This window comes from Paroedura picta, chromosome 7 (assembly GCF_049243985.1).
Source record: "Paroedura picta isolate Pp20150507F chromosome 7, Ppicta_v3.0, whole genome shotgun sequence".
In the NCBI taxonomy this organism is placed as follows: domain Eukaryota; kingdom Metazoa; phylum Chordata; class Lepidosauria; order Squamata; family Gekkonidae; genus Paroedura; species Paroedura picta.
The window spans coordinates 43,286,716-43,313,233 of record NC_135375.1 but is presented as its reverse complement, the minus strand read 5'-3'; the positions used below and the strand labels follow the sequence as shown (position 1 = coordinate 43,313,233).

Below are 26,518 nucleotides of genomic sequence, written 5' to 3'. Positions count from 1 at the left end.
AGGTGCGTGTGGGAGTGGCGGGCCGGCGAGCGATGGGAAGCTCTGGGCAGGAGCAGCGAGGGTTGGCGAAGGGTGGCGGCGAAGGGGCGCGGTGTGCCAGGCCCTTTCTAGGGAAGTTGGGAGGTAGTGCGGCTGGAAAAGAGCAGGGCCGCTGCGTCTTCGACGCAGTGTCCCTGCTCCTTTCCCCGCAGCAAGGCGTTATATGGCGGCCAAGGAGGCAATGAGGAGGCGCGCTTCGTGCGCGTCTCCATTGCCTCCTTGGTCCAGGATTGACACTCGGAGGGGCAAATCAGGAGCCACTTCGTGGCTCCTGATTCGCCCCTCCGAGTTTTTATCCCGGACAGAGCCCGCCCTAACTCCTCCCAACTTGCCCTTACTCTTTTATTTAATAACTGCGGAGCGGTTTACAGATATTTGATGAACCATATTGGTATCCCAGTGCCCTATTGCTTGTTTTGTTGTCTGGACTGTCACTGGGTCCTACCCCCCACCCCATTTCATTTTTATTTGCAGTTAAAGCATACCCCCATTATGTGGACAAGTGGCTGGTAACCATTATTCTCTCCAGCCCTTCCTGCTAGCAATAGACAAATTCCGTCACTAGCCTTAAAATCAGGCTCATATCAACAAACCTGTTCACTGATAAACATATGTGCACCTCACTCCTTCTTTGCCAGCTAGTCTGACGTCATTCTTGGGTGCTTCCTTCTTAGAATCATAGAATCATAGAGTTGGAAGGGGCCATACAGGCCATCTAGTCCAACCCCCTGCTCAACGCAGGATCAGCCCAAAGCATCCTAAAGCATCCAAGAAAAGTGTGTATCCAACCTTTGCTTGAAGACTGCCAGGGAGGGGGAGCTCACCACCTCCTTAGGCAGCCTATTCCAATGCTGAACTACTCTGACTGTGAAACATTTTTTCCTGATATCTAGCCTATATCGTTGTACTTGAAGTTTAAACCCATTACTGCATGTCCTCTCTTCTGCAGCCAACAGAAACAGCATCCTGCCCTCCTCCAAGTGACAACCTTTCAAATACTTAAAGAGGGCTATCATGTCCCCTCTAAACCTCCTTTTCTCCAGGCTGAACATTCCCAAGTCCCTCAACCTATCTTCATAGGGCTTGGTCCCTTGGCCCCAGATCATCTTCGTCGCTCTCCTCTGTACCCTTTCAATTTTATCTACGTCCTTCTTGAAGTGAGGCCTCCAGAACTGCACACAGTACTCCAGGTGTGGTCTGACCAGTGCTGTATACAATGGGACTATGACATCTTGTGATTTTGATGTGATGCCCCTGTTGATACCGCCCAAAATGGCATTTGCCTTTTTTACCGCTGCATCACACTGCCTGCTCATGTTTAGTTTACAGTCCACAAGTACCCCAAGGTCTCGTTCATACACAGTGCTACCTAGAAGCGTATCCCCCATCCAGTAGGCATGCTTTTCATTTTTCTGACCCAGATGCAGAACTTTACACTTATCTTTATTAAATTGCATCTTGTTCTCATTTGCCCATTTTTCCATTGTGTTCAGATCTCGTTGAACTCTGTCTCTATCTTCCGGAGTATTCTTCCCCAGCCTACCTCAAGCTGTTGGGGTCCAGTTCTGCCAGGTTGTTCCTGGGCAGCTGATTCACTTTTCTGTCTGATGCATGAGATATTTCTGTGACTCAAGAAGGGTCCTATCAGGTTAAGGGGCTGTTGTTGTGGGGTGAAGTTTGGTTGCTGAGGATTCCTATAGATAGAAGGCAGGGCAGAATTATAAGCTTAAGTATCAAGCATATTTGATTAAACAGTGACCTCCATTCCCTTATATTGCTTAGGTAACAAAGCTTTTACTGTTTGATAATCATAGCCTGCTTTACTTGTCAGGTTGGAGCGTGAGAAGGAACAGTTATTTTTATCTTACGTAACTATTTAGTCACATCCTTAGCCAACATAATTCTGCCAACATGTTAAAGATGTCATGTTGTCTTTCAGCAAGCACATGAAGCCTTCAAAGTGGCCCAATCCCTTGAACCCTCTTATCTGACATGCTGGATTGGGCAGGTAAGTTCTAAACTAACTTATTTCAGACATATTTAATATGCCTACAGGATTGGGCAGTGGTTGACTAGCATTTTCTTGTTAAAATTCAGGTTATTCTAGAAATCTTAAACATAGTCCTCCCCTTCTAAACTTGTTGATTTCAGCCCTGCTTAGGATGGCACTGTAAAGCATATAAGCATGAGTTGATGAAAACCTTGGTCTTTAAAAATTCAGTCATTCCTTCTCTTTTTCCATTCAGCTTCCATAAACTGTGTTGTAATCACCAGTTTTTCTTGTTGCCATCTCTCTTTAAAGGCCGAAGCCTTCAAAATGACTGCATTTAGTGCTGTTTTCATGTCATGGTTAGCCACTTTTCAAGTACATGCAGCTTTATGAGAGCCAGCTTGGTGTAGATGTTAGGAGTGCAGACTTCTGGTCTGGCATGCCGAGCGAGCCGGGTTTGATTCCCTTCTCCCCCACATGCAGCTAGCTGGGTGACCTTGGGCTCGCCCCAGCCTTGATAAAGCTGTTTTGACCGAGCAGTAATATCAGGGCTCCCTCAGCCTCACCCACCTCACAGGGTGTCTGTTGTGGGGAGAGGAAGGGGAACCACTATGACCGTTTATGCACTGGGAACTTCACTGCCCCACCCCCCTGTCAGGAGCACAGATGGGGGGGCGGATGAGGTGCACCAGGCTAAATGCTCCCCCGTGTGGGTGCAGGAAGAGGTGGGCCAACCTGCCATGACTAAAACTCCAGCCTGCAGCCTGGCATTGAAGCCTCCAGTGCATAAACGGTATATGAGACTCCTTCGGGCAGAGAAAAGCAGCATATAAGAGCCAACTCTTCTTCTTGTTCTTATGCAGCATGGAGGTAAGCTTGACCTATTGGTAATCCATGTGCAATTGGGTACTATCAATTTACTTAGCTGCAGTGAAGTCTTGCACCACTCAAATTAAATTAGTATCTTAGGTTAAGAGTAGAAGAAACTTCTATCCCTACTCTTATTCCAAGGAAATCTTCTTGTACCATAAGAGCTAAAAGGCTGCCAGGATGCCTTGGGAGATTCTAACTGGTGATTCTAATTTTTTTTACAGTTCTACTGCATCCAAATTCTGACTGCTCAAAGTATCAGTGTGTGTGTCTTTTGTTGGCTCTCTGGATACTAATTGGTGTTGAAGCTCAACTTTGACATATTTGAATTGTTGGTGCCTAAACGGCACATAGTAACTTGGCAGTGGCCACCTTTAAGGTGCATCACAAATCAAGGAGCTTTGTTTTTATGCTTTGCTTTTTTAACAGGCTCTAATTGCAGAAACAGTCGGCAGCTATGAAACTATGGACCTCTTCAGGCACACCACTGAACTCAGGATGCATGTAAGCCCTCAACACTATTGTTATGCTGCCAGTTGGATATGGCCCCCAAAGTCCCATGTTTTCATTGTCAGCTTATAAATTATATATGGATCTTCTAAAGTAAAATATGACTGCTGTAATTTGTCAAATCAGACTAGGGGGCTATATAGATGAAATCCGAATAATCAGTTAAACAAAATGCTAGTGTTTTTAACAAGTAGCTGTTGGTCCTGGGTCCTTCTTTCAGGAGCCATTGTTACAAAACTTTTGCAAAAGTGGAAAACAAAATAAGGGTTGAAGGTATTTTTTAACTGTAGCAAAAGACAGTATTGATTCAAATATGTTGTATATATACTCTACCACTCCTAATCAGGAGAGCCATAGGTAAAGGTAAAGGTATCCCCTGTGCAAGCACCGGGTCATGTCTGACCCTTGGGGTGACGCCCTCTAGCGTTTTCTTGGCAGACTCAATACGGGGTGGTTTGCCAGTGCCTTCCCCAGTCATGACCGTTTACCCCCCAGCAGCAAGCTGGGTACTCATTTCACCGACCTCGGAAGGATGGAAGGCTGAGTCGACCTTGAGCCGGCTGCTGGGATTGAACTCCCAACCTCACGGGCAGACAGATTCAGACAGCATGTCGCTGCCTTACCACTCTGCGCCACAAGAGGCTCTCAGGAGAGCCATACGCTTCCACTAAAGTTTAAAACTTCAAAGATTTTCTAAGTTATGTATTTTTCTTTTCAATCAGACTGAAGGGGCGAAAGGCTATGCTCATTGGGTGTGCTCAACCCTGCAAGATAAAACCAATAGAAACACTGAATTGTATAGATACAATATTCTTCAGATGGACGCAATTGCTGCAGCACAAGTTGCTCTGACTAAATACACAGGTAACCTACTACAATTCTAGGTACTTCTGTTGTTTTTCATAACTGCTCTGTACATTTTATTTACATTCTCATGAATACAGAGAATTTAGTCTCTCGGGATTATGAAAGGGAGCAGCATATACATTCATAAAGACGTGAACTTGATCTAAGGGTGTGTTTTTTCCCTCTATTAGTACTAGTATTCAGAATTGTCCAAGAAATTGATCAACTGTATATTCAAAACAGAGGCAAAGTGCAGTTTCATTGTTCGCTTCTACTAGATGTCGTGATGTGCATTCTCTTTGATGGCCTTAAAAGAGTTAGGCAGACTCATAGGGGATAGATCTGTCAATGGCTATTAGTGGACCCCTCCCTGTTTAGAACAGCATACTTATGACTATCATGTACTAAGGACAGGCAAAAGGGGAAGGTGCTGCATTCATGCTTTTCTTAAAGGCTTCCAGACATAGCCAGCAGCCCGCTATTTGGAAAGGGAAACGTAGACTAGGAGGACCTGTGATCTGATCCAGGGGTTTCTTATGTTCTTGCAGTCTAAAATAGCAATAGCCAATCTTTGAAACAAGTATGCCCCCAAATTAGGTCCAAAATATCAGAGCATAGATGTTAATGGTGTGATGGACACATTCAAAGTTTCAAAGGTCTATTCTTGAAATATCTTCCAGATTCAGTTAACGAATTCCATAGCATTTTTTTGGTTATGTCGAATGCTTCACAGTAATTTCAGATACAGGTGCAATTGCAACTGATACAGAATACACCTATAAATGGTAACCTAGAACCCACTGATAGAGCTATATGGATTTAAGTGGGTAGCCATGTTGATCTGAAGCAGCACAACAAAGCCAAATCAGAGTCCAGTGGCACCTTTAAGACCAAGAAAGATTTATTCAAGGTGTAAACTTTAGAGTCCAATTCAAAATTACATTATATATTACTAACAGTCGCATAGTCCCAATTAAAATAAATTGTGAGGAACCTGGATACACAAGTTAAACAAGGTTAGCATTCATAGTGAGATAAAAAACCTATGACCTTGTTGAGTCCAGGGTATGTCATTGTTTTGAGTGTTGTAATAACTTGAATTTCTGCAATCTCCCTTTCTAGCCTGTTCTTGAAGTTCCTTTGCAATAAAACAGCTACTTTCAGGTCCCTTGTTGAATGTCCTGGAAGATTGAAGTGTTACCCTACAGGTTTTTCAGTTTTGTGGTTTTTGATGTTAGACCTGTGTCCATTGATCCTTTGGTTTGACCCATTTGCCCTATGTAGAGAACAGAGGGGCATTATGGGTTTTCCCCACTGCTTTATGTGTGGTGTGCTTTCTTGCAGAAAGAATTCAGAATGATGCATGTGCCTTCACAATGCTTGGTTATTTAAATGAATATCTCCAATTGAAAAAACAGGCAGCAGATGCATACCAAAGGTAATTTACATTAATCCGATTGTAAATGTAATCCCAGCTGATTATTTATCTTCTTACTGTTACATAAATACTGCCAGCAATTGACATTAATTTAAAATATTTTATTGGTTTGATCTACTATAGAACATACTACTAAAACAGTTGCAGAATAATTTTTAAATGTCTGTAATTAAATATTGGCATACTAGGTAAGTTGATGGAAGAACAATAAATTCCACAGTAGTGTTGTTATGGGAGTGTTGTGGCACCTTCATTTAATAATTTTATATTGTAGCGTAAGTTTTATCAGATTAGTAGATGTCTGAAACCCAATCAATTTTTATCAAACAGACTTCTGTTGGTTTTTGTTAGGTGCAGAACCTTAGGCAAGCTGCTGTGTATAAAAAGAGTATATTACGAAGAGTGAGAAAAAAATCTCATTTAACTGTATTCTATCTCTTCTGGTTTGTGAAAGCTACATATTCTCCTTCGGTAGTATACTTCTTATTTAACAATATATCGAAAGCTCAAGGCCGCTTTTACGTCAAACAAAAAACAAAGGGGAGGAAAAACCCAACTTGAAATGGAGTTGAGAGCCTGAGAAGGCTGAGAAAACTGCTACTTTATATAATAAAAACATATTTCGTTTGACTTTTATTTCTGCAGCTCAAATATATAAAAGTATAAAAAACAATAAAAACAGCAAGGAGTGACACAAGTCACACATATATAAGTTAGCTATGTCCTAAACATAACTTATATATGTGTGACTTGTGTCACTCCTTGCTGTTTTTATACTTTTATATATTTTAGCCTCTTGTGGCGCAGAGTGGTAAGAAGAAGAAGAAGAAGAAGAGTTAGTTCTTATATGCCGCTTTTCCCTACCCAAAGGAGGCTCAAAGCGGCTTACAGTCGCCTCCCCATCCCGCCTTCCCTAAGGCAGCCATCTGAAAGCTTTGCCCATGAGGCTGGGAGTTCAATCCCAGCAGCCGGCTCAAGGTTGACTCAGCCTTCCATCCTTCCGAGGTCAGTAAAATGAGTACCCAACTTGCTGGGGGGTAAACAGTAATGACTGGGGAAGGCACTGGCAAACCACCCTATATTGAGTCTGCCATGAAAACACTACAGGGCGTCACCCCAAGGGTCAGACATGACTCGGTGCTTGCACAGGGGATACCTTTACCTTTACCTTATATTTTAGCTCCATAAATAAAACTCAAACAAAGTCTGTTTTTATTATGTAAAGCAGCAGTTTTCTCAGTCTTCTCAGGCTCTTAGCTCACATGTCAAGACAGGAAGAAAGAAATCAAAATAACCTCATATATATTGTCTTATCAGTCTCCAGCACAAAATGCTAAGTCAAAACATGCAAGTGACAAGCTGGAAATGGCTTCAGTTTAAGGAAGGCAAAAATGCAGCAAAATTGCATGTGTCCTCAAATTCAAAACTCAACCCCTAGTGCTCATAACTGGGATGGCCAATTCTCAGAGAAATGTGTGCAGACATATTTTATGGAACTGCCACTGAGCTGTTATGAGTTCTTATTTCTCATGTTTCCCTTTTTCAGAGCAGTTCTATTGCTGAAGAATTCTGAAGATAAGGATAAGTACAATATAGCAATGAGGAATTATGGTAGATCACTGTGGTAAGTGTACTTATTAAATGAGTCATTTTAATCTTTATTTAAAATGTTATGACATTTCTAGAATATGTCTTTGTTTACACCTCTATTAAATTTACAACAAAGGAGCAATCAATTAGCACTACTTTAATTCTTGCAATTTTTTTTGCCTTTTCCCACTATATAAGCAGACAGTGCATTGTCTCACGGTAAATAATAGCAAATAGCTACTTGTTTTGAAGGCTTATCTTACCACTTCTTTTGCTGTATAAACATTTGAAATCTATTATGGAATTAATAGCCAACACAAACCCTAAACTATTTGAGGTATGCCTAAGGTCTTGGAGAACATTTTTTATTTTTTGATCCCCCATTCTGAATGTCACAATCCAAATAAGTTTTGTAAATTCAGTTTCAAAAGCAATTTGCCATGTGATGTCTCGTTGGGTGGGAAAGAGAGGGCAAGGTAGGATTTCAACCCATGCTTTTGCAGTTCTGATCTATTTCTGTATCTTTGATACCACATATAGCTATGCTGTAGACCGGGGGTCATCAACCCACGGTCCATGGCCCGGTACTGGGCTGCCGACAGCCGCGCCTGCCTCCCCCCCCCACAGCGAGAAGCTCGCCAGGCCCAGCTAGCTTCTCGCTGCGAGAGGGGGGGGAAGAGGCAGGCGTGGCCACTGACATGCCAGCAACACAAACGCGCATGCGCGGCAACTTGGTGGCGAAAACACACCTGAAAACGCATGCGCCCCCTGGTAGCGAACATGTGCATGTGTGGCAACTGTGCGTGCGCGGCGCCTGGGCCGTTGGCTCTCCCCTCACCCCCGGAGGCGGTCCCTGACCTAAGAAAGGTTGGGGACCACTGCTGTAGACATCTGTGCACAAGTAGAGCAGATTTAAAAAGTTCTTTAGGATCCCAACTTTTGTGCAGAAGTTTTGTGCAAAATTTAAATTCTCTCTCTGGAAGTGAACTTGGCCTCTGGCTGAACAGGGTGGGACAGGATTGGGTAGAGAGGATGTTACCACTGCTGCCTTGCGGTTGTTGTTGTAAATTGGGGGGATTTTATTGGGGTTTTTTGTAGTTTAATGTTTTACTATGTTAAGTGCCACGAGACCATCTAGGGAGTGGCGGTATATAAATTGAAAAATAAATAAATAAATAAATTTTTGGATGACAGTTATGACTGTTTTGTAAATGTGAGTCCATAAGTAACTACATTTTAAACCTTAATTCAGTGTATGTCATAGTTGCAAAACGTGGCTTTTAAATCTGCTAGATGATGGCCACATATCAAACATTACCTATTTTTGAAATAAATGTTAAGGTTAAGAGTAATCCCTAAATCAAAGACAGCATCTTAAATGATACTTCAAAGTGACTGAAAAACAGAAATATAATACAATCCTTAGAATGAATCTGTTAAGCTTTGTTGGTATCAAAGTTAGTATTGAGCTATGATTGGGGAGACCTAGCTGATTTTCAGACCACTCTCAGGCCAACCTGCTTTGCAGCATGGTTGTGAAGATATAATGAGATAGGGAGAAAACTTTGCTGTCCTATGTTCTAAAGTGGTTTAAAAAACAGGACTGATGAACCAAATTTTGCAGTATTTCTGGGGATAAGTTCTTACCATAAATAAAGTCATGCTCTTGCCGCTGCAGTTTCGCTTCGTATGAACTATGGAATGATGGTAGTTAGCAGGCACCACAGAGTGCTTATTGAAAACAATAGCAAACTGACTATTTATGGACCTTTTAATTACCTAAAAGGTGCATTGCTTAATTAGGAGCTTACAGAGTGTAATTAGGAACATACTCTATGGCTTGAAATGCACGTGAAGTTGAATTATTTCGCCTGTTTCATTGGATTTTGTCCTTTCCTCCTTGCAAGTGCCCTAGGTCATTGCGATGCCATCCAGGCTTATTTGTCAACTCTTCTCACAGAATTTGATGACATTGTTGGGATCGCTCAAGTGTACTTCAAGAAAGGTCTTTTTCAAGAAAGCCAAGACGGTAAGTATTTCAGAGGACTGTGTATTAACTTGCAGTCACATCAGCCAGATTTCCCTCCACAGACTTAATCAAAGAAAATAATTCTGGATTCATACAACATGCAACGATTGGGACAAATGAATTGTTGTTAGTACTTCATTATGCTTTAAATTTCTGCTCAATATGCATATGCTTCATGCCCATTTATTCAAATGAAAGATACTGAGCAGGGATTCACAAAAGCAGACAATCTTTGGCTACAAACACTCATTTCTTCTTTTGAATTCTTATTCTATTCTTGTTTTACTAGCTTATGAAAAAGCCCTCTCTCTTGCTGACTGCGCGCAAGATAAAGCATGTATCCTAACAGCTCTTGCAATAATGGCATACAAGCAGAATCAGGTGGATGCTGCAAAGACCCTCTTGTTTAAGTGGTACGTAATAGTTAACGGTGGTTTTCTAAGGCAATGCTTAAAGTACTTTTTAATCTTTTTGCAGCTGGGTACATAAAATCTTTTTAATAGTTTTAAAATATTGTGTAAACCACCAGTGCATGCAGGTACTTGGTTTTCTAAGATACTTCATCGCATTTGCAATGCTTTAGTTTGGGGGAGCTAGATAGCTCTGTCAGGGCACTCAACTTTTCTGGTAGCTCATTCCACCAGATTGGGGCCAGGACCAAAAAGGCCTTGGTCAAAGCCAGGTGAATGTCCCGGGCACCCGGAACAACCAGCAAATTCATGCCCACGGGTTTCATTAACTTTGGGGTGCAATATGATTTTACATTTGTTCTGTGGAATCTATTAATGCCTATGGCTATCTCATTTCACAGTCTTCATTCCATCCTATGATATTTTAATGTTTGTTCTTTTTTTAAAAGTTCTGATTGCTTTAAAAATATTCTTGGATATCACCCAATAAACATTTAACAAATTTTAAAATATATTAAAAATTAATTAACTCCCGGTCATTTGTGGAACCCTTCCAGGGCTGTCAAGAAACCCCAGGGTTTCACAAACCCTGGTTGAGAAAGCCTGACATAGAGGGTGAACAGCAAATTAGCATACAGCATAATAAAGATGTTTAACAGCTGGAAGGACCAAACTGGAATAACAAACTTAGTATATATGGTCACTATTTGTTTAGATTTAATTCCAGGGGGAAACATAATCAAGGAAATAATTATATATCTTTGTCTGTCTGTCTCTTTATATATGTGTGTGTGTGTGTATGTGGGTAACCTTATCCATGATTCCTCTATATATTTGTGAAACAGCCTGGGGGGTGGAACGTGTCTGGCTGTCCAAGCTGGAATAGGGCCAATCAGGGTGATTGGCACTGCCCCTGCAGGCTCCCTCCCTCCCTGAACGCTAGCCACATTCCTCTCAGACATGCCAGAGACTGAGAGAGATGCACAGAGCCCTACCAGACCGAACACGAGCCCTCGTTCCCTCCTGTCACTCCTGCTGCAAGGAAGGCAGAGAGAGACACAGAGAGAGCTGCCCCAAGCTGCTGACAGCTGCCCCAAACTTCACACGAGCCCTCCGTCCCTCCTAAGAACTAGTCCTAATTACCTGCTCTGCCTCCTGCTGCAAGGCACACTGAGAGACAGGCAGTGAGAGGGAGAAAGACAGAGAGAGTGACCTGTACCTTCTGGTGTCCCCTGGGTCCTAGCGCCCATTTCATTCCTGCTTGCAATGGGCTTTCTTGCTAGTATATATGTATGTATGTTATGTATATGTATATGTGGGTATGTGTGTATATATATGTGTGTGTGTGTGTGTATAGAGAGAGGTAGAGATAGATATATAGACCAATCTATTGGGTTACGGTCAAATATCAAAAGGTTTAAATAGCTAATGATTAAATGTTCAGTGGAGGCAGTTACAGATTTTGATTTGCAGAATCTGTCATATTGGATTCATGTTCTCAGTGAACCATCCTGAGCCACAAGGGAGGGCAGTATAAAAATGTAATAAATAAATATCAGAATTGGAGATTGATGGACAGAGGGTATCCTTCTTAACAGAACCATAATTTATTCTTTGGATGGCAGAACTGCTGCATCACAGACACTTTGAATTATACTTGAAGATAATTGGGCATTGAATAACTATCTGTGTTTCACTTACAGTTCTGTACTACAGGAACCTAATATGGAAAGTCTGCAAGCTTTGTGTACTTTAGGGTTGATAAAACAGGATGCTACACTCGCAACAGCAGCACTTAAAGAATTACTAAAACACAGAGAAAGAAAAGATAATGTTTATGAGAAGTGCCTTCTTACATCTGCCGTTTATGCATTGCAAGGAAGAAACCTGGCAGTCCAAAGACAAGTTTCTAAAGCTATTCACAGGTACATAAACTGAGGTTTGTAAAATAAATGGTGCTTGTTACATTTGTATATTAAAAGTAAGTCACGGTGGTAATTCAGCATTATAAGAATCCTGTGAGATAATCAGGGTTGCTAATCAGGAGATTTCCTGCAATTACACTCGGTCTCCAAATGACCAAGATCAGTTCCCCTGAGAAAATGGCTGCTTTGGAGGGTGGACTCTATCACATTATACTCTGCTGAGGTTCCTCCCCAATCCAGAGCTGGTAATCCTACTAAAACCATTTCTTGAACTGCATAGCTGAATTGGATTGAGGCATGTATCTTTGCACAACTCTTTGTATGGACTGTGTTTAAAAGTGAACCTTTTCTTCTGAATATGTATAGATATTGCTGCAGTCCTCTGCCTTGGTAAAAGTGGCCAAGGTTTTTTTTTTTTTACTAAGTCTAGAAGACTGGGGCAAGTGAACATCTCCTATCTATTATTAATGACTGGATGAACTTCAAAGACACCAGATGCTTGTGGAATGAATTACTTTACAAACAGATATTCCAAAGCACTCTTGTGTTGCTATTTTCCTCATTAATGCACAGCTAAGGTTGTGGGGGGAAACTCTAAAACTTCATAGGTATTGGGTAACCTATATGCTTATTGTTAGGACAGTCGCAACAATGGCTGATCTCCAAACTAACAAGAAAAACTAGCCTAAAAACACTTATTTGAAGTGTAGGTGAGTTAATTTCAGTTCATATGAAGGTCCTACAACTGTGGAAAATGTTACGAGTGCAACTTTGTTCTGTCCTCTAGCAACCCAGATGATCCTGGCCTGTGGTCCCTTCTGTCCCGACTGGTACCTCGGTATACACCAAAAAATGCAAAGGTGAACATGCAAATTCTAAAATGTATTTATGTATTCTTAAACCATTACTTTATTGTAAAACTAAAATGAGTTTCCAGAATCAGTTACTTATGTGTACAAGTGGTAGTTGTTATGGCAAGTAGCTCCAGAGAGGCACGCCTGGCCTCGGCCAGGGCCTTTTTCGGTCCTGGCCCGACCTGGTGGAATGATCCCCCGGGTGAGCTTGCAGGCCCTGTGGGACCTTTCAGTCTTCCGCAGGGCCTGCAAAACAGAGCTCTTCCGCCAGGTCTATGGTTGAGGCTGGGTTAGTACAGGAAGAGCAATCGGGGCTCCCCTGATGTCAACAACGAATGCTATTTTGACACCCTCTCGTAGAAGGGTGGGGGGTGTTGAGGGTTCTGCCATATTTGCTGTTGTTGATTGTTGTTGTGGATGTTGTGATAATCCATTTTAATGGGGGGTTTAATGGGTTTTTACCTGGACTTTTTGTAAACCGCCATAAGTCACTTGGTCTATGTCTATATAATAATAACAACAACAACAACCTTCATCACAGTCTGCTTGCTGAATGGGCATAAATGTTATCTCTTCAGTTTCCAGGAAATGAATTGCATAGTACATAAAAGGTTAAAGGTATCCCCTGTGCAAGCACCGAGTCATGTCTGACCCTTGGGGTGACACCCTCTAGCGTTTTCTTGGCAGACTCATTACAGGGTGGTTTGCCATTCCCTTCCCCAGCCATTACCATTTTACCCCCCAGCAAGCTGGGTACTCATTCTACTGACCTCGGAAGGATGGAAGGCTGAGTCAACCTTGAGACGGCTGCTGGGATCAAACTCCCAGCCTCATGGTCAGAGCTTCAGACAGCATGTCGGCTGCCTTACCACCCTGTGCCACAAGAGGCTCTTGCATAGTACATAAAATATACAAATAATGGCCCTGACTCCATGTAACAACCAATGAAACAGCGTTCTACGTTTTATTCTGTACTGCCTTTTTAACATACAGGCCAGAAACAAATTTCTTGATGAGATCTTAACAGATCTTTTGTGGGGGACAAACTAATTTTCTTTCTCTTTGACTTGGACCACTATATCTCATAGAATGGCATAATTTGTCTTGGAAATCATGAAAATACAGGTTAGAGCTGTACCAAAATGTTTGAACTGCTGTATTTGCACCTAGGGAAGCTGCTCATGTGGTTTTAATGTGTGTGTTTTTGTGCTTTTAACTTCATGATATCATTGTCTCAAAGCCTTGTCTTGTACCTCTGCAAATTTCACCATTTATTATTATGCTAGACTAAAAACCTTTAGCCTAGTCTATTTTGTCTTGCAGGGTGGGGCTACGGCAGGAACTGTTGCTCACATACTTGGTTTAAATCATGGAAAGGTTAGTATTACTCTTTTCAAAAAGACTTGGAGAATTTAAAAGAATAATTTTAATCAGAAAAAGGAATAAATTAAAGTACATGTATTTTGTGTATTCCCATGTTTAGAAAGCCTTGCTGAATACAGCAGTTAATCAGTTGGCATTAGGCTATCATGTAGCTGAAGATGAAAAGAACAGTGCACTGAAGAACATCCAGAAAGCAGCACACCTTTGTCCTGGTGATTTTTTAAATTATTATTCTGAATTAAAAATTGTTTGTGTTGATCCCTTTCAGAAAAGAGCAAAAATGGTGCACATTAGTTCTGTCTCAGAAAGACCAAAGGCAGATCTGGGCATCTAAGAGCCAGCTTGGTGTAGTGGTTAAGAGTGGTGGCTTCTAACCTGGAGAGTTGGGTTGAGATGAACCTTCTTCATCTGTTAAAGGGTGAAATATACACCAAAAACTGAATTGTGTTAAGATGTCATATGCAGACATGAAAAAATGCCAGAAATTGCAGCTGCAGAAACCAAAAAAGCTAACAATCTTGGGGAAATTATGACTGACTAAAAACTGGGAAAGGCAAAGGGAAACTCAATCAGTAGGATAAAAGGGTTGCCCTGAAATAGATCAACCATCAACAAAGCTGGAGATACAGTACAATAGCCTCACATGGCCCAACCTGGTAGCTGTGTAAAACAGCCAAGGCATCATCCCAAATAAAGGAGAATGTTGGAATTCTGCTATAAGACACATAATTAAATGACCAGGACCTGAACATAGACCTTTTCAGGTGCCCTTAACACTTAAGAATAATTCAAAATAGCACCCTTTTTCTGTCCTGGGGCAGTGCTGAACCGAATACTCTAATTAATGGGAAGACAGGCAACCTCACAGATTCTTGATTCTAATTCCACATAGTTACATAGATATTAAAAGAATTATAGGAAACCTGTGAGTAGTAGACAGGACAGCAGACCAGAGAATTGTTACTAAATCACCATGGAGGACAGATGAATGAATGTAAAGGATTTTTGAGATGTCCAGTTACAAGAATGTGATGTACCTAAGGTCAGCGGTCCGCAACCTTTCGGCTGCTCCGGAGTGGGGCGAGAGGGCGGCCCGGGGGCCCGTGCACGCGCAGCAGCCCCAGCACAAACGCGCATGCGCGGACTGCCGTGCACGCGCGTTTGCGCCGCCGCCATGCCGGCGGCCGCGGCTCCCCCTTCCGGCCCGCCAAAGCCGATTTGGTGGTGAAGACCCTTAGTAAGAGAGGGCAGGTCTTCTCCCGGTTAATGGGCTTCTCTGGTTCTTTCTTAATCTCCTGAGTAACGCTCCACCGCCATCTTCCCGCCCGCTAGCCCCGCTCGCCGCGAGGACGCCGCAATCGGGCGAAGCTACGAGGAGAAGCCGAGGGAAGGACTCCTTCCAGCGCCCGGCCTTTCCTTCAGCCCCACAGACGCTGATGCTGCCGCCACTCGCGGACCTTCCGCCCCCCCCCCCCCCCCGACAAGTCCCTATTCTAGCTGAAACAAGATGGCAGCGCCCATCACGGTCGGTTTAGTGAAAGCCTTGGCGCCAGGCCGCGGTTCCTTCTTCCCTCCCTTCGAGGGGGGGAGGGAAGAAGGAGCCGTGGCCCGGCGCCAAGGCCTTCACGGCCCGCCACCGGGTCGCGGCCCACGGGTTGGGGACCACTGCCTAAGGTCACATGCAAGTTTTCAGCCAGAATGGCATTTGAACCCAGGTCTCCCAGATCCTAGCCCAATGTTCTAACTACTATGCACTTATGACTTAAGTTACAAATTGTATCAATCTGACTCCAGGCAGTCTGAACCCAGAAGAAATAAGAGCTGTCTCCCAGATTATGAATCCTGGGGAGAGTCAGTGCCATTCCCTGGTAGGAAGAAGGTAGTGTGGGCCTACATGAAACCAACGGGAGAATTGCCTGCAGAGAGATAAGGCATTTAAAACAGGAGCATGAAAGGAGCCACAAACCATCACTGATAGTTCCAAAGGCTGCCATGGAACCCAGAGGACAAGCAGACTGCTCAGGCTTGCCTCCAAAAGCAATTCTTGCTGATAATTTCTGAATTCCCCATGGAGAGGGCAATGTAGCCTTGCCTGTGTTTGCAACAGCCCTCTAGGATTAAGTTTCAATGCTGAGACTGGAGCAAGGAGGTGGGTCAAGGCTGCTGTATCAGCTTTCAGAACCATGCATTAGCAAGGGAGCTAGGAGCCAAGTTCAGCAGAGAATCTGTTTTGAGCCTGGAATCAAGGCAGTCCCAGTAGAGTGTGTGGTAAAATGAAGCTCAGTAGGCCTTAAGCATAATTTGCTTTCTCAGTGCACAGCCTACAAGAATAGGAAACTCCATCCATTTCAGCAACTCTCTGAAACTACAGGAGTTGAAGAGGTCCAAAAATCCCAACTATAAAAGGCTTATTACACTTCTGATGATACCTTATACACTTCACCAGGGAGGGGGGAAAGGCACTTTTATTCAGGCTGGTACACAACAAAACCCTTTGGAAAAGAACTCTTGTGAGACTACTCTAGGGGAAATTGGTGACAGAAAGAGCAGGCTGCTGAGTGAACCTCCAGGCAGGTGAGGGACAGAGAATGGACATTTATCAACAACATTTTAAAGTGACAGTTGGCACAAGCTTGAGGAGAGACCTTTTGAACTATAATGACATAATGGAAATCCAGAAACATTTCTTCTTTAATGGTAATCTTACCCTTCACTAGAATGACTATTGATGACAAAAACAAAATTCTTTTGAGAGAAGGAAGTCTCATTGTCAAGAATGAGTTATGGAAAAAAACACAGAAAAGCAGTGAAGATCTTCTCTTCACAGTGGCAAAAAGAGAACTGAAAGAGTAGTGTCCCTTCTTTGGGTCTTGTGATTGTTTTGGTGGGAAGGCAAATCTTTTCCATGACTGTCCTTGCACAGTAGCTTCATCCCCCCCAGCCCTTTACAACACACTTCATTGTTGTGGTGTGTCTGTATCTTATTTTGAAGGGATGTTTAAACATTACCATAGCAATCAGAGAGCGCTAGGGCAGTGGTTGAGAGTAGAGGAGTAAACTACCCCCCCCACACTAGGCCTCAGTAAAAGGCGTTGACTGGTCCCCAGTGAGTGGTCCCTGGCGTTGAGTGGTCCCCAGTGATAAAAAGGTTGGGGACCACTGCTGCACAGCACAGTACACCCAGTCCCAATGTGTGCCTGCACAGAAGCCAGAACAATGAACCTCAGTTGTTGCTGTTAGCAACATAAGCAATTCTCCCATCTTCCCCCATTTCTTATACGCAGCAAATGAGAATTGTAGATGAGTTATTGAACCCCTCTGGCAATACTTTCAGTACCTGAAAAAACTTCCTGTGAACATTTAACTTGGTAAAGAAGCTATTGGTTAGAATGTGATTTTGGATGGATGGATGATGGATAGATGATGGATAGATAGATAATCTGAGTTTCCCCAAAGCCATATTTTTGGTGTCTCCCTGACCGTTTATGCACTGGAGGTTTCATGCCAGGCTGCAGGCTGGAGTTTTAGTCATAGCAGGTTGCCCCACCTCTTCCTGCACCCACATGGGGGAATACTTGACCTGGGGCACCTCATCCGCCTCCAATTTGTGCTCCTGCATGAGAGCTGGGGCACTGAAGTTCCCATTGCATAAACGGTCCCTGAGCTAAAAGTTAGATGAGCAAAGGGAACCAATCCTGTAAATGAAGCCACAGGCATTTGGCTGGAAAGGCAATCCGTGGCTCAAAGAAGAGAATGGGCAGGTTGCAGGCAAAGTCCTAGAAAGCTCTCAAGTTGCTCAGGAAGGAGCCTCAAGATAATGAAAGACTGTTCCTATAGATTATTATAAAAGGGAGCTGTTGTAGGTGTATATCTTTCTGGCTGTTGTATAGAAGCATATAATGGAAAAATGTATCCTCAGCCCTGTACCTCTCTTGATTGAGAGGGAAGTGGGCCCATTGGGCAGTGCTAGATCCTCCTCTAGAATGTGACTGAAGTCGATATTGGATGTAAATATGAGAGTGGAATTAGTTTGGGAAAGTGTGTGTGTGACTGACTGAGTTTCCTGGCTTTTAATGTCTTTCAACAAAAAAAATTTGGACTGACTGAAAGTTTCTTGTCCCCAAGGGTAATGGAGAAAAGGGTTAACCATACCAGTAAAGGTATCCCCTGTGCAAGCACCGAGTCATGTCTGACCCTTGGGGTGACGCCCTCTAGCGTTTTCATGGCAGACTCAATACGGGGTGGTTTGCCAGTGCCTTCCCCAGTCATGACCGTTTACCCCCCAGCAAGCTGGGTACTCATTTTACCGACCTCGGAAGGATGGAAGGCTGAGTCAACCTTGAGCCGGCTGCTGGGATTGAACTCCCAGCCTTATGGGCAAAGCTTTCAGACGGCTGTCTTACCACTCTGCGCCACAAGAGGCTCTGACCATACCAGTATTCATCTATTATTTTCCATTTTTCAATGGTGGAAACTGGCATTAGCCTCCTGGGGTAAATGTGTGATATAAAAACTTGAAATCTAAATTCTGAGTGATGTCCCTACCTCGCTCTGCAGTGCTGCATTTATATTACAGTTGAAATGCTGATGCTTGAAAATTGAGGTAGAATGCTTATGAGTAACTCTGTTCTTAATAGCAAAAGAACAACTCTAGCTCTGAGACTCTGAAATTTCTTTTGTGTATTTGTGAATCCCAGTGGAGATGATGTGAAAAACCAGCTTTTGCCAAGTTTTCAGGCTGTGCATGTATCCAGTTCTTGTACTCAGAATCACTGTAGTGCTTATTCTCCTACTGAATTGATTATATAATGTATTTTCTAAAGAATTAACATTTTACTTTTTCGGTCTGGAGTACGCAGCCATTTGGGGGTCTATCCATTAAGTTTTGTGGCCTAATCACTGTGCATCGCTAGCAATATCAATTTGTGTAGCTGATGTCCCTTGGAAAAGGCAACTGCTTCATATTTGTTTCAGATGATCCTTTTGCTTGGGCAGTACTTCTGGCTGCATGTCACACAGAAAATACAATTGCATGTCTGCATAATACACATCCCAAGAGGACAAATTTGGAAAAGATGCTTGTAGCCACCATTTCAGCTAAAAGTAAGATGGGGAGTGTTATATAATTTTTTTTTGGGGGGGTGAGGGTTTTGTGTGTTGCTTTTTTTGCTTTTTTGTTTTGTTTTGGGGGATGTTTTGTTTTATGGTAGATACAAGTGGGGAGCCATGTTGGTCTGAAGCAGCAAAACAAATTTAGAATCCAGGGGCATCTATAAGACCAACAATTTTTTATTCAAGGTATGAGCTTTCAGGTGCATAATATTTCCTCAGATACAATATGATATTTTGATAGGTTATTTGCTTTTACAAATTTCTGACATTGAATGGAAACCTTTAGATTTTCTTTTTGGCCTTAAACATGATTCTTATTGACATGATTAATGTGAATGACAATACATGGGGTACCTCATAGGCTAGGAAACATTGTATTTTAAATAAATATGGGGGAAACTAGTTTTTCCCTTAAAGATTACAACGTTTGATGAGGGATGGGGATGAGGATATTTATGCTTGTCACATCTTTCTAATATCACAAGGAAAAGTAGTTTCTGCTACTTTGCTACTACTTTTTCTTCAACTCTTAAGCAACATTTTCACTCTTTAGTTCTTCATTTAAGGCCTCATCTTCCCTTGCAGGGATATTAAGATGAGAAGAAGGGGAAATCATACTTTTGAATGCTTCTCTTATATAAAAACACTGGCCATGCAAATAGAATATTAGCACAGCAGAAAACAGACCAACTTGAACCCTTTCTTATTGGTGTGCTAGGGTTTCTTTAAAAAAAAAAACTTCCAGCATTTGAACATGAGGGAGCATTCCAAAAAGGCATATCCCACTTGAATCCTGCAGTATCCTTCTTCTGCTGCTTATTTAGAACAGGCCTACTGTTTCAGGGACACAGCTTTCTAAGGAACACATGGTGGTGGCCCAGTCATCCCTTGGCCATAATGCAATTCAGCACGGCCAAGAGACAAACTGGTTGAAAAGATCACTATCACATAAGTTCATGCAGGGTATTTCTGTTATTTCTATGCCAGCAAACAGTAAGGATCAATAGTTTCTTATCAGTCACTTGGCTGGTTATTCATGATATTTTGCTGATAGACCAATATCTTTAATCATGACTGTGTGCTGCATGCATGGTAGTTGAGTGTGAGCACAATTGAAAAATAAAATATCCCCCAAAACATCTCTCCTTGGATTTCCCTTTTAAAAAAAATTGTATAACCATGCCAAGAGTCATGGTTGAACGGGGTTTATTCCTCATTTTTTACCTGCATTGCTTATTGCAGCAGGATGCAGAAGCTAGCTTGGAATCCAAGAAGGGCTTGGGTAGCTTGCGGCTGGACAGAAGAAAGGAGCTCCTGCCATCTGTCCCCAGGGCCTAACACTGCTGTCAGGAGGCTAAACTGAATATATGAAAGACATTTTTATAAGAACAGAAAGATTGTAATCTGTCATCTCTTTCTTTATCTCTAGTCAGGGTTTTGAGGTCTGTTCACGAACTGGCACTTTGATTTGAGTGGTAATGCACTTTGCATCTTTTCCAGCAAAAGAAAAGAATTTTCCAGCCTCTCATGCACAGTCACTTGAAGAATGGTCCCTTTTCCAGGCTATTACTGGCTTAAATGAGACCGGGAGAACGTCGGAAGCGGAGGCTTTGTGCACAAAGGTACGGTCGTAGGCAGGATACAGTGATGAGATGAGTTCTCTACATTATTATTTATTTTTAGAATTCTATATTCCAGCTCTCCAAAGATCTCACAGCGGTTTACAACAATAATACAAAAACAATCAAACCCATTCCATGAGGCTGGGGCTAGGGCCGAAAAGAATGTAGCCACCTTACTCAATTAGAAAGGATCTGCATTAAAATTACCACTGACTTTGCTATATACCAGCTCTGTTGTCTGCTTGAGGCTTGTCCTTCCAATAGAATTCTATAAGCTCAGTGTGAGTAGCATCTTGGAAAGTACATGTTCCTTTCCCCTTCTCCAAATACTCCTGAAATCAGGCCATAACTGGTTATGCTACATAAGCGAGGACTGCTTGTCATACATCATCCCCATCAGATTTCTGGAGATATGAATCATAGATCATCATGAGCTGAGGCTTGCAGCACATATGAGTCACCAGGGTTAAATATGCCTTATAGAATCATAGAATCATAGAGTTGGAAGGGACCTCATGGGTCATGAGGTGTTGATAAGTTTATTTCCACTCATCTCTTGTACCAAACTTAATTATTTTTGTCTTTAGGGATTAAAGAATGTTCCCGAGCAACCAACTTTGTACTTGCTCTTAAGGCAAGTCCAATGTAAATCACTTCTGCAGTCTCACAAAGAGCTTCCTGATGCCATCTTGGAAGAACTTCGCAAAGCAGTGATGTCCAACTCCACTTCAGTTACAGCTTGGCATGTAAGTGCGACTATTGTTTACTCATGATTCTGAATATCTCTGCCTCATATCATGTAATGATAGCAGCTAGTGATGTGGGAGCTGAGTTCTCGTGTGAGAGCTAACTTAACCAGTTCAACTGTAATCAGTTGTGCAGACTGTGATTTTTTTCTCTTGTAAGAAAAGATGTTAAATTATAGAACTGTGAAAGCTGGAAGAGGTTTGGCTACCATCTTGTTCAACCGTTTAACCTCCTCTCCCTCACCATTCCTCTTATCACTAGGAATAGGCTGGGTGAAAAAAACTAAGTAAATAAATACAAGTTCTCCATATTGCAGTTGGTCAAAGGAGAATGTAGTGAACAAAATGCACAGCTTCTAAAGTGCAAACCAGAAAGGAAAAGGTTACTAAACATTTTAGATGGCCAAGCCAGATGGATAAATTACAATATGCCAGTATGCACTGCATTTTATAGTTGGGTCTAGTATTGAAAAGAAGGAAATATGGTAATGTACCGTAAAATATCTTGAAAACAAACAGGCAGGTCTCTGAAAGAGATATATGCATACTTCTGTGAAACTTGCAGAAAAGCAGTAGATAAGCATCTCTGTTGACATTTTTTCTGTGTCATTGACTATTCCTACAGCTATGACTATTTGAGGTTTGAGCTCTCTGGTCCACAAATGCTTGCTTTCTTTTTTGTGATGCAATGTAAACAGGACTAATTTAATTTTAAGCACCAACTTCTTGCCTATGGCACTGAGCAATAATGTTTTATTTATTATGTTTTGTTGCTCTCTTCTCCCTAAGAGCTGAGAGTAGCACACATGGTGTTGGATCCTGCAATCCATCAGCAAAAGGTGCTGATGGCTGCAGATCTTTCCCACGTTCCTTCTCCCTTGTCAGACCTTTCTGACCTCAGGAAATCTTATTCCCAGGGTTGCAGGACCCAGCATGCAGTCGGAGGGGGGAGAGAAGATGAAAATTGTCCTTTTGATTTTTTCCAACAGTATTCTTATTGTTACAATGATGACAACAACTACTACTAGTATTTATATTATATCTTAACATTCAAGATGTATTCCATTTCTCATTTCTTATTTATTCTGAGACATATATCACTGTTTCCAGTTTAGACACGGGAGCTGAAAGACAATTTTGTCCAGGGCCATCAAACAAAGAGGCTCATGTCTGAGCAGCGTTTTCTTTAAAATATTTTAATACAGATAAAGACATAAAAGAAGAAAAAAGAACAAAGAACAGACATAGCAAGTTCATTACAGTGATTTTTTGTTTCGTCAACCATGCCATAAACAATAATCTCTGGTTCAAAGTTATCAATTTATACCACTTTGAATTTGAATTTAAATTATTTCCACATTTATTTTCTCTAATCTCTAAGGCTGCATATCATGCAATCATTTTTTCCTTTCTTGCAAGAAGTCAATCAGTGGTTTCCAATTAGCTCTAAAGGAAGTTGTTGTCTGAGCAGCATTTTGAAGCTTCCAAACTCTTCTTATTCACTGCAGTATATGGGGAAAGTGCAAGTGCAAGTACACTCCATGTACTTCACAGCTGGATTCAGTTTTATCATCAGACCACGTGTCTTTCTGCCAACAAACATCATGCCTCAGTACAAATAGATATGGCTTCCTTTAGATAAATTTAAATATTTAAAAATATTTAAAATTAAAAATATTTAAAAATATTTAAAATTAAAATATTTTAAAATATTTAAAATTAAAATATTTTAAAATAACCAATTTTGCACATTGGTTTCTCTTCTAGTTCACCCTTAGAATCTTGCATACTCTTTTTGATATGTTCTTGTGTACATGAATTGACTTGATAATTTTCTCAGGGAATGTGGCTGTTTCATTACTGTAAAATAGAAATGTTTTAAACATCAGCAGCCCAATCACCAAGCCACTGCTTCAATTGCTCAAGCTAACCAGAGCATGAATCTGGATCTTTTGTATTATTTGTTTCCATGCCCTTCAACTTGTTTTTGTTCAATGCAAATCTTCCAGTTTTATTACTAGTAAATTGTATCATTCACTGAGCCATAAATGGAGAGTGGCCCTATTCAGCAAAGAGCTGTATACAGAACCATTGCAGGACAAAATTCCACTGTTCCTGTTTAATCATTGATAGGCAGCCTTATTACGTAACAGAACTCTGCTTAGCAAATTTGATGTGATAGATGTAGGCACATCTAGTGCATCTGGCCTAATTCTACAAGCTCTTGGTCCTTTTCTTTCTTTTTTAAATCCTTGGATGTAAAATAAGCTTTAGCTACTTGAGTCCCTTGTTAACATCTTTAGAACCTGGTAGGAAAACTAACTCTATTCTATTAAGTACCCAGCAAGACAATGGAGATTATTGGTCTATAAATGATAGTAGGAATTTGAAGCAAATTGTCCTTATACAAAAGGACTTGTTTCCAACATACCACGAACAGTAGACAGCTCATATAAGACTTTTCTTCTGCTGCTGCAGCCCCCTGAGCACTCTGATTACCTTCACAAATAGGATGGGCCAGGGGAAAATGAGGGGCTGATGTCAGTGAAGGGAATCGGGGAACCCTTCCCCCTTTACCAAGAGAGGGGCATTTCTGCTGGTGTGGGACAACAGCATACAATCTCAGGTTTCTTTTGTTTCTGGAGGTGCTGGTTTGAAAAGCATTTTGTATTTTGTCCCCCACTGGCAACTTATGGTGCATTTTAGTTGGACAAGATGAAAAATGGAGAAAAAGATGAGAACTGGACTTGATTAGAGTGTTAGAGTCAGGTGGCTACAGCAGTTCAGTTGAAATTAGGCTAGGCTTGTTTGGGAGGGAAAGCAAAAGTATATTTTGAAGCGGGGATTTTGACAAACAGTGTGAGAATATTCCAGGGATGGGCAGGGAAGAGACATTCCAGGCATGATAGTCTAGCAGCAAAGGGAACAGATGTGAAATGGGTTTGTGAGAGCATCCAGCTGTGTGGAAAGGTAGCTAGTGTAAAGACATACACCGTTTATGCACTGGGAACTTCACTGCCCCAGCTCCCATAGAGGAGCACAAATTGGGGGCAGATGAGGCGCACTGGGCCAAATGCTCCCCTGTGTGGGTGGAGGAAGAGGTGGGGCAACCTGCCATGACTAAAACTCCAGCTGGCAGCCTGGCATGAAACCTCCAGTGCATAAACGGCCATAACGTGGAGGTTAAATGCAGTTGTAGCAGCAAAACTGAGACAAATTCAGATTTTCATTTAGCTGCTCACCCAGTTGCTCACGAATTAAAACTGCATCCAAGCGACTGCCCAATTAGAAACAGAACTGCCACAATGTTGGTTCCAGGCAGCTGCCCTGTCTTGAAATAAGCTATATCATCAGGACTGTATGCATGCTCTTTAACACAGAAGGGCAACTGAATACTGCCCACCACCTCCATAGTGCATTCATGTAAAAAACCAAACAGCTATAGGACTCTTAAATGCTGCCTGGTACTTGAGAGGAAGGTTGCCTGGAGATAGCAGGGGGATGTTGGGAAGTGCTGAGGAGCCTGCGCAAGCAGAATCAGTGAGATGTGATTTCAGTGTTTACTTCCCAAGGCTGGTTGCCTTATCCGGAGGCAAGAATGAAATCACAGTAGCTTAAATAAGAGATGCCTGGAAGGAGGAGACAAGAAATAACAGTTGTATAGGAGGCTCCACCCTGAGAAAGGAAAGTGCAGATGAGTCTGGTGAGAGGTGATGAGGATTTAAAGGATGTACTATAATCAGCTCTTGCTGGCATATTTTGAAATGGATGTGAGCCAGGCAATGAAGTGCCAGTATTTTCCATGGCATCTTGGTGGGATTTATTTATTGACTTTCTGTGTTGTCCATCCCAAGGGCTCAGGGCAATGTCCGTCAAGTCAAAATACTCTGTGAGAACAACTGGCACAGTTGTCCTTGCGGGTGTGATAGCTGTGATGAGAGAGGAGTGCAAGAAGCCCTGCTTTATCAGAAGCAGGACTTATTCAGAGGGATGAGGTAGGAGTTGCCCGGTGACTTTGTGCACTTTTTCAATCTCAGCATTGCCTGCAAATCCAAATTGAATGGTGATTCCTTGCCCTTTCACCAAACATGCCCTTGAAGAGACTTCTGTTGAACTAATGAACAATGGGGCATTTCTGCAGATGCTTGATTATTTAGAGCAATCATGACAGTCTTTATAAAAGAATGTTCAGTGGATTTGAGACTAAAAACTGAGTATACAAGACCCAAATTAAAATGAAACGCAAGCCCAAACAAGTACCTTTTCTTTTTCCCCCTTTAGTGGCTGGCACAAGTGTATCAGTCTCAAGGAATGATGGTAGCTGCAGAGATGTGTTACCGAAAAAGTCTGCAGCTGGCATCCCAGCAAGGCAACTGGAGTGGGAAGCTTTCCAGTCTGCTAAGACTTGCTAAACTTGCCCTGGAAGTCTGCATGGTAGGAGAATTCAAGCTATTAAATGATTAGAGAACTGATTGCAGTAATCTCAGTTTAAAATGGAACAGAGTTCTTCTCATTCTGATGATTATAAGTTAAATCAAAGGAAATGTATGCAAGAGATGTTTTGCTCACTCAAATTGTGCAGTTTTTATAGCAAATGTGCTATGAAAATAATTGTGTTAGTGAGCTATATAAGCCTTTCCAACGTTTTTAAACCTCACTCGTAATTGTGAGGAAAGAGATAGAAGTTTTCTGATCTTTCAAGTTGAGGCAAATAAGAGTCTTTTCTCACTAGTGTCTGAGACAGAGTTGTCATTTTGGAGTATGAATTGAATTATGCAAATACACAAAATGTCATCATTTCTCCATAGAATATACACATCTATTAAGTGTGTATGAGCCTTTTGTGGCGCAGAGTGGTAAGGCAGCCGTCTGACAGCTTTGCCCATGAGGCTGGGAGTTCAATCCCAGCAGCCGGCTCAAGGTTGACTCAACCTTCCATCCTTCCGAGGTCGGTAAAATGAGTACCCAGCTTGCTGGGGGGTAAACGGTAATGACTGGGGAAGGCACTGGCAAACCACCCCGTATTGAGTCTGCCAAGAAAACGCTAGAGGGCGTCACCCCAAGGGTCAGACATGACGGTGCTTGCACAGGGGATACCTTTACCTTTACCTTATTAAGTGTGTTTTTAAAATACTCTATAGCATGCTGAAAGTA

General features: G+C 42.1%; 1 protein-coding gene across 4 annotated transcripts in view; it reads left to right on the top strand.

The window, feature by feature from the left end:
- SKIC3 (SKI3 subunit of superkiller complex) overlaps positions 1–26,518 on the top strand; it is a 55,621-nt gene that overhangs the window by 25,094 nt on the left and 4,009 nt on the right. For 3 of the 4 annotated variants that reach the window (XM_077347600.1, XM_077347601.1, XM_077347599.1), the window contains 15 exons: positions 1,979–2,047; positions 3,329–3,403; positions 4,132–4,273; positions 5,600–5,693; positions 7,240–7,317; positions 9,191–9,312; positions 9,602–9,725; positions 11,426–11,647; positions 12,435–12,507; positions 13,825–13,878; positions 13,985–14,096; positions 18,859–18,987; positions 20,497–20,618; positions 21,206–21,364; positions 25,646–25,798. In XM_077347600.1, coding sequence (XP_077203715.1) covers positions 1,979–2,047; positions 3,329–3,403; positions 4,132–4,273; positions 5,600–5,693; positions 7,240–7,317; positions 9,191–9,312; positions 9,602–9,725; positions 11,426–11,647; positions 12,435–12,507; positions 13,825–13,878; positions 13,985–14,096; positions 18,859–18,987; positions 20,497–20,618; positions 21,206–21,364; positions 25,646–25,798 — 1,728 coding nt within the window. The remainder of the gene's footprint in view (positions 1–1,978; positions 2,048–3,328; positions 3,404–4,131; positions 4,274–5,599; positions 5,694–7,239; positions 7,318–9,190; positions 9,313–9,601; positions 9,726–11,425; positions 11,648–12,434; positions 12,508–13,824; positions 13,879–13,984; positions 14,097–18,858; positions 18,988–20,496; positions 20,619–21,205; positions 21,365–25,645; positions 25,799–26,518) is intronic. The other variant, XM_077347602.1, reaches the window with a different exon arrangement.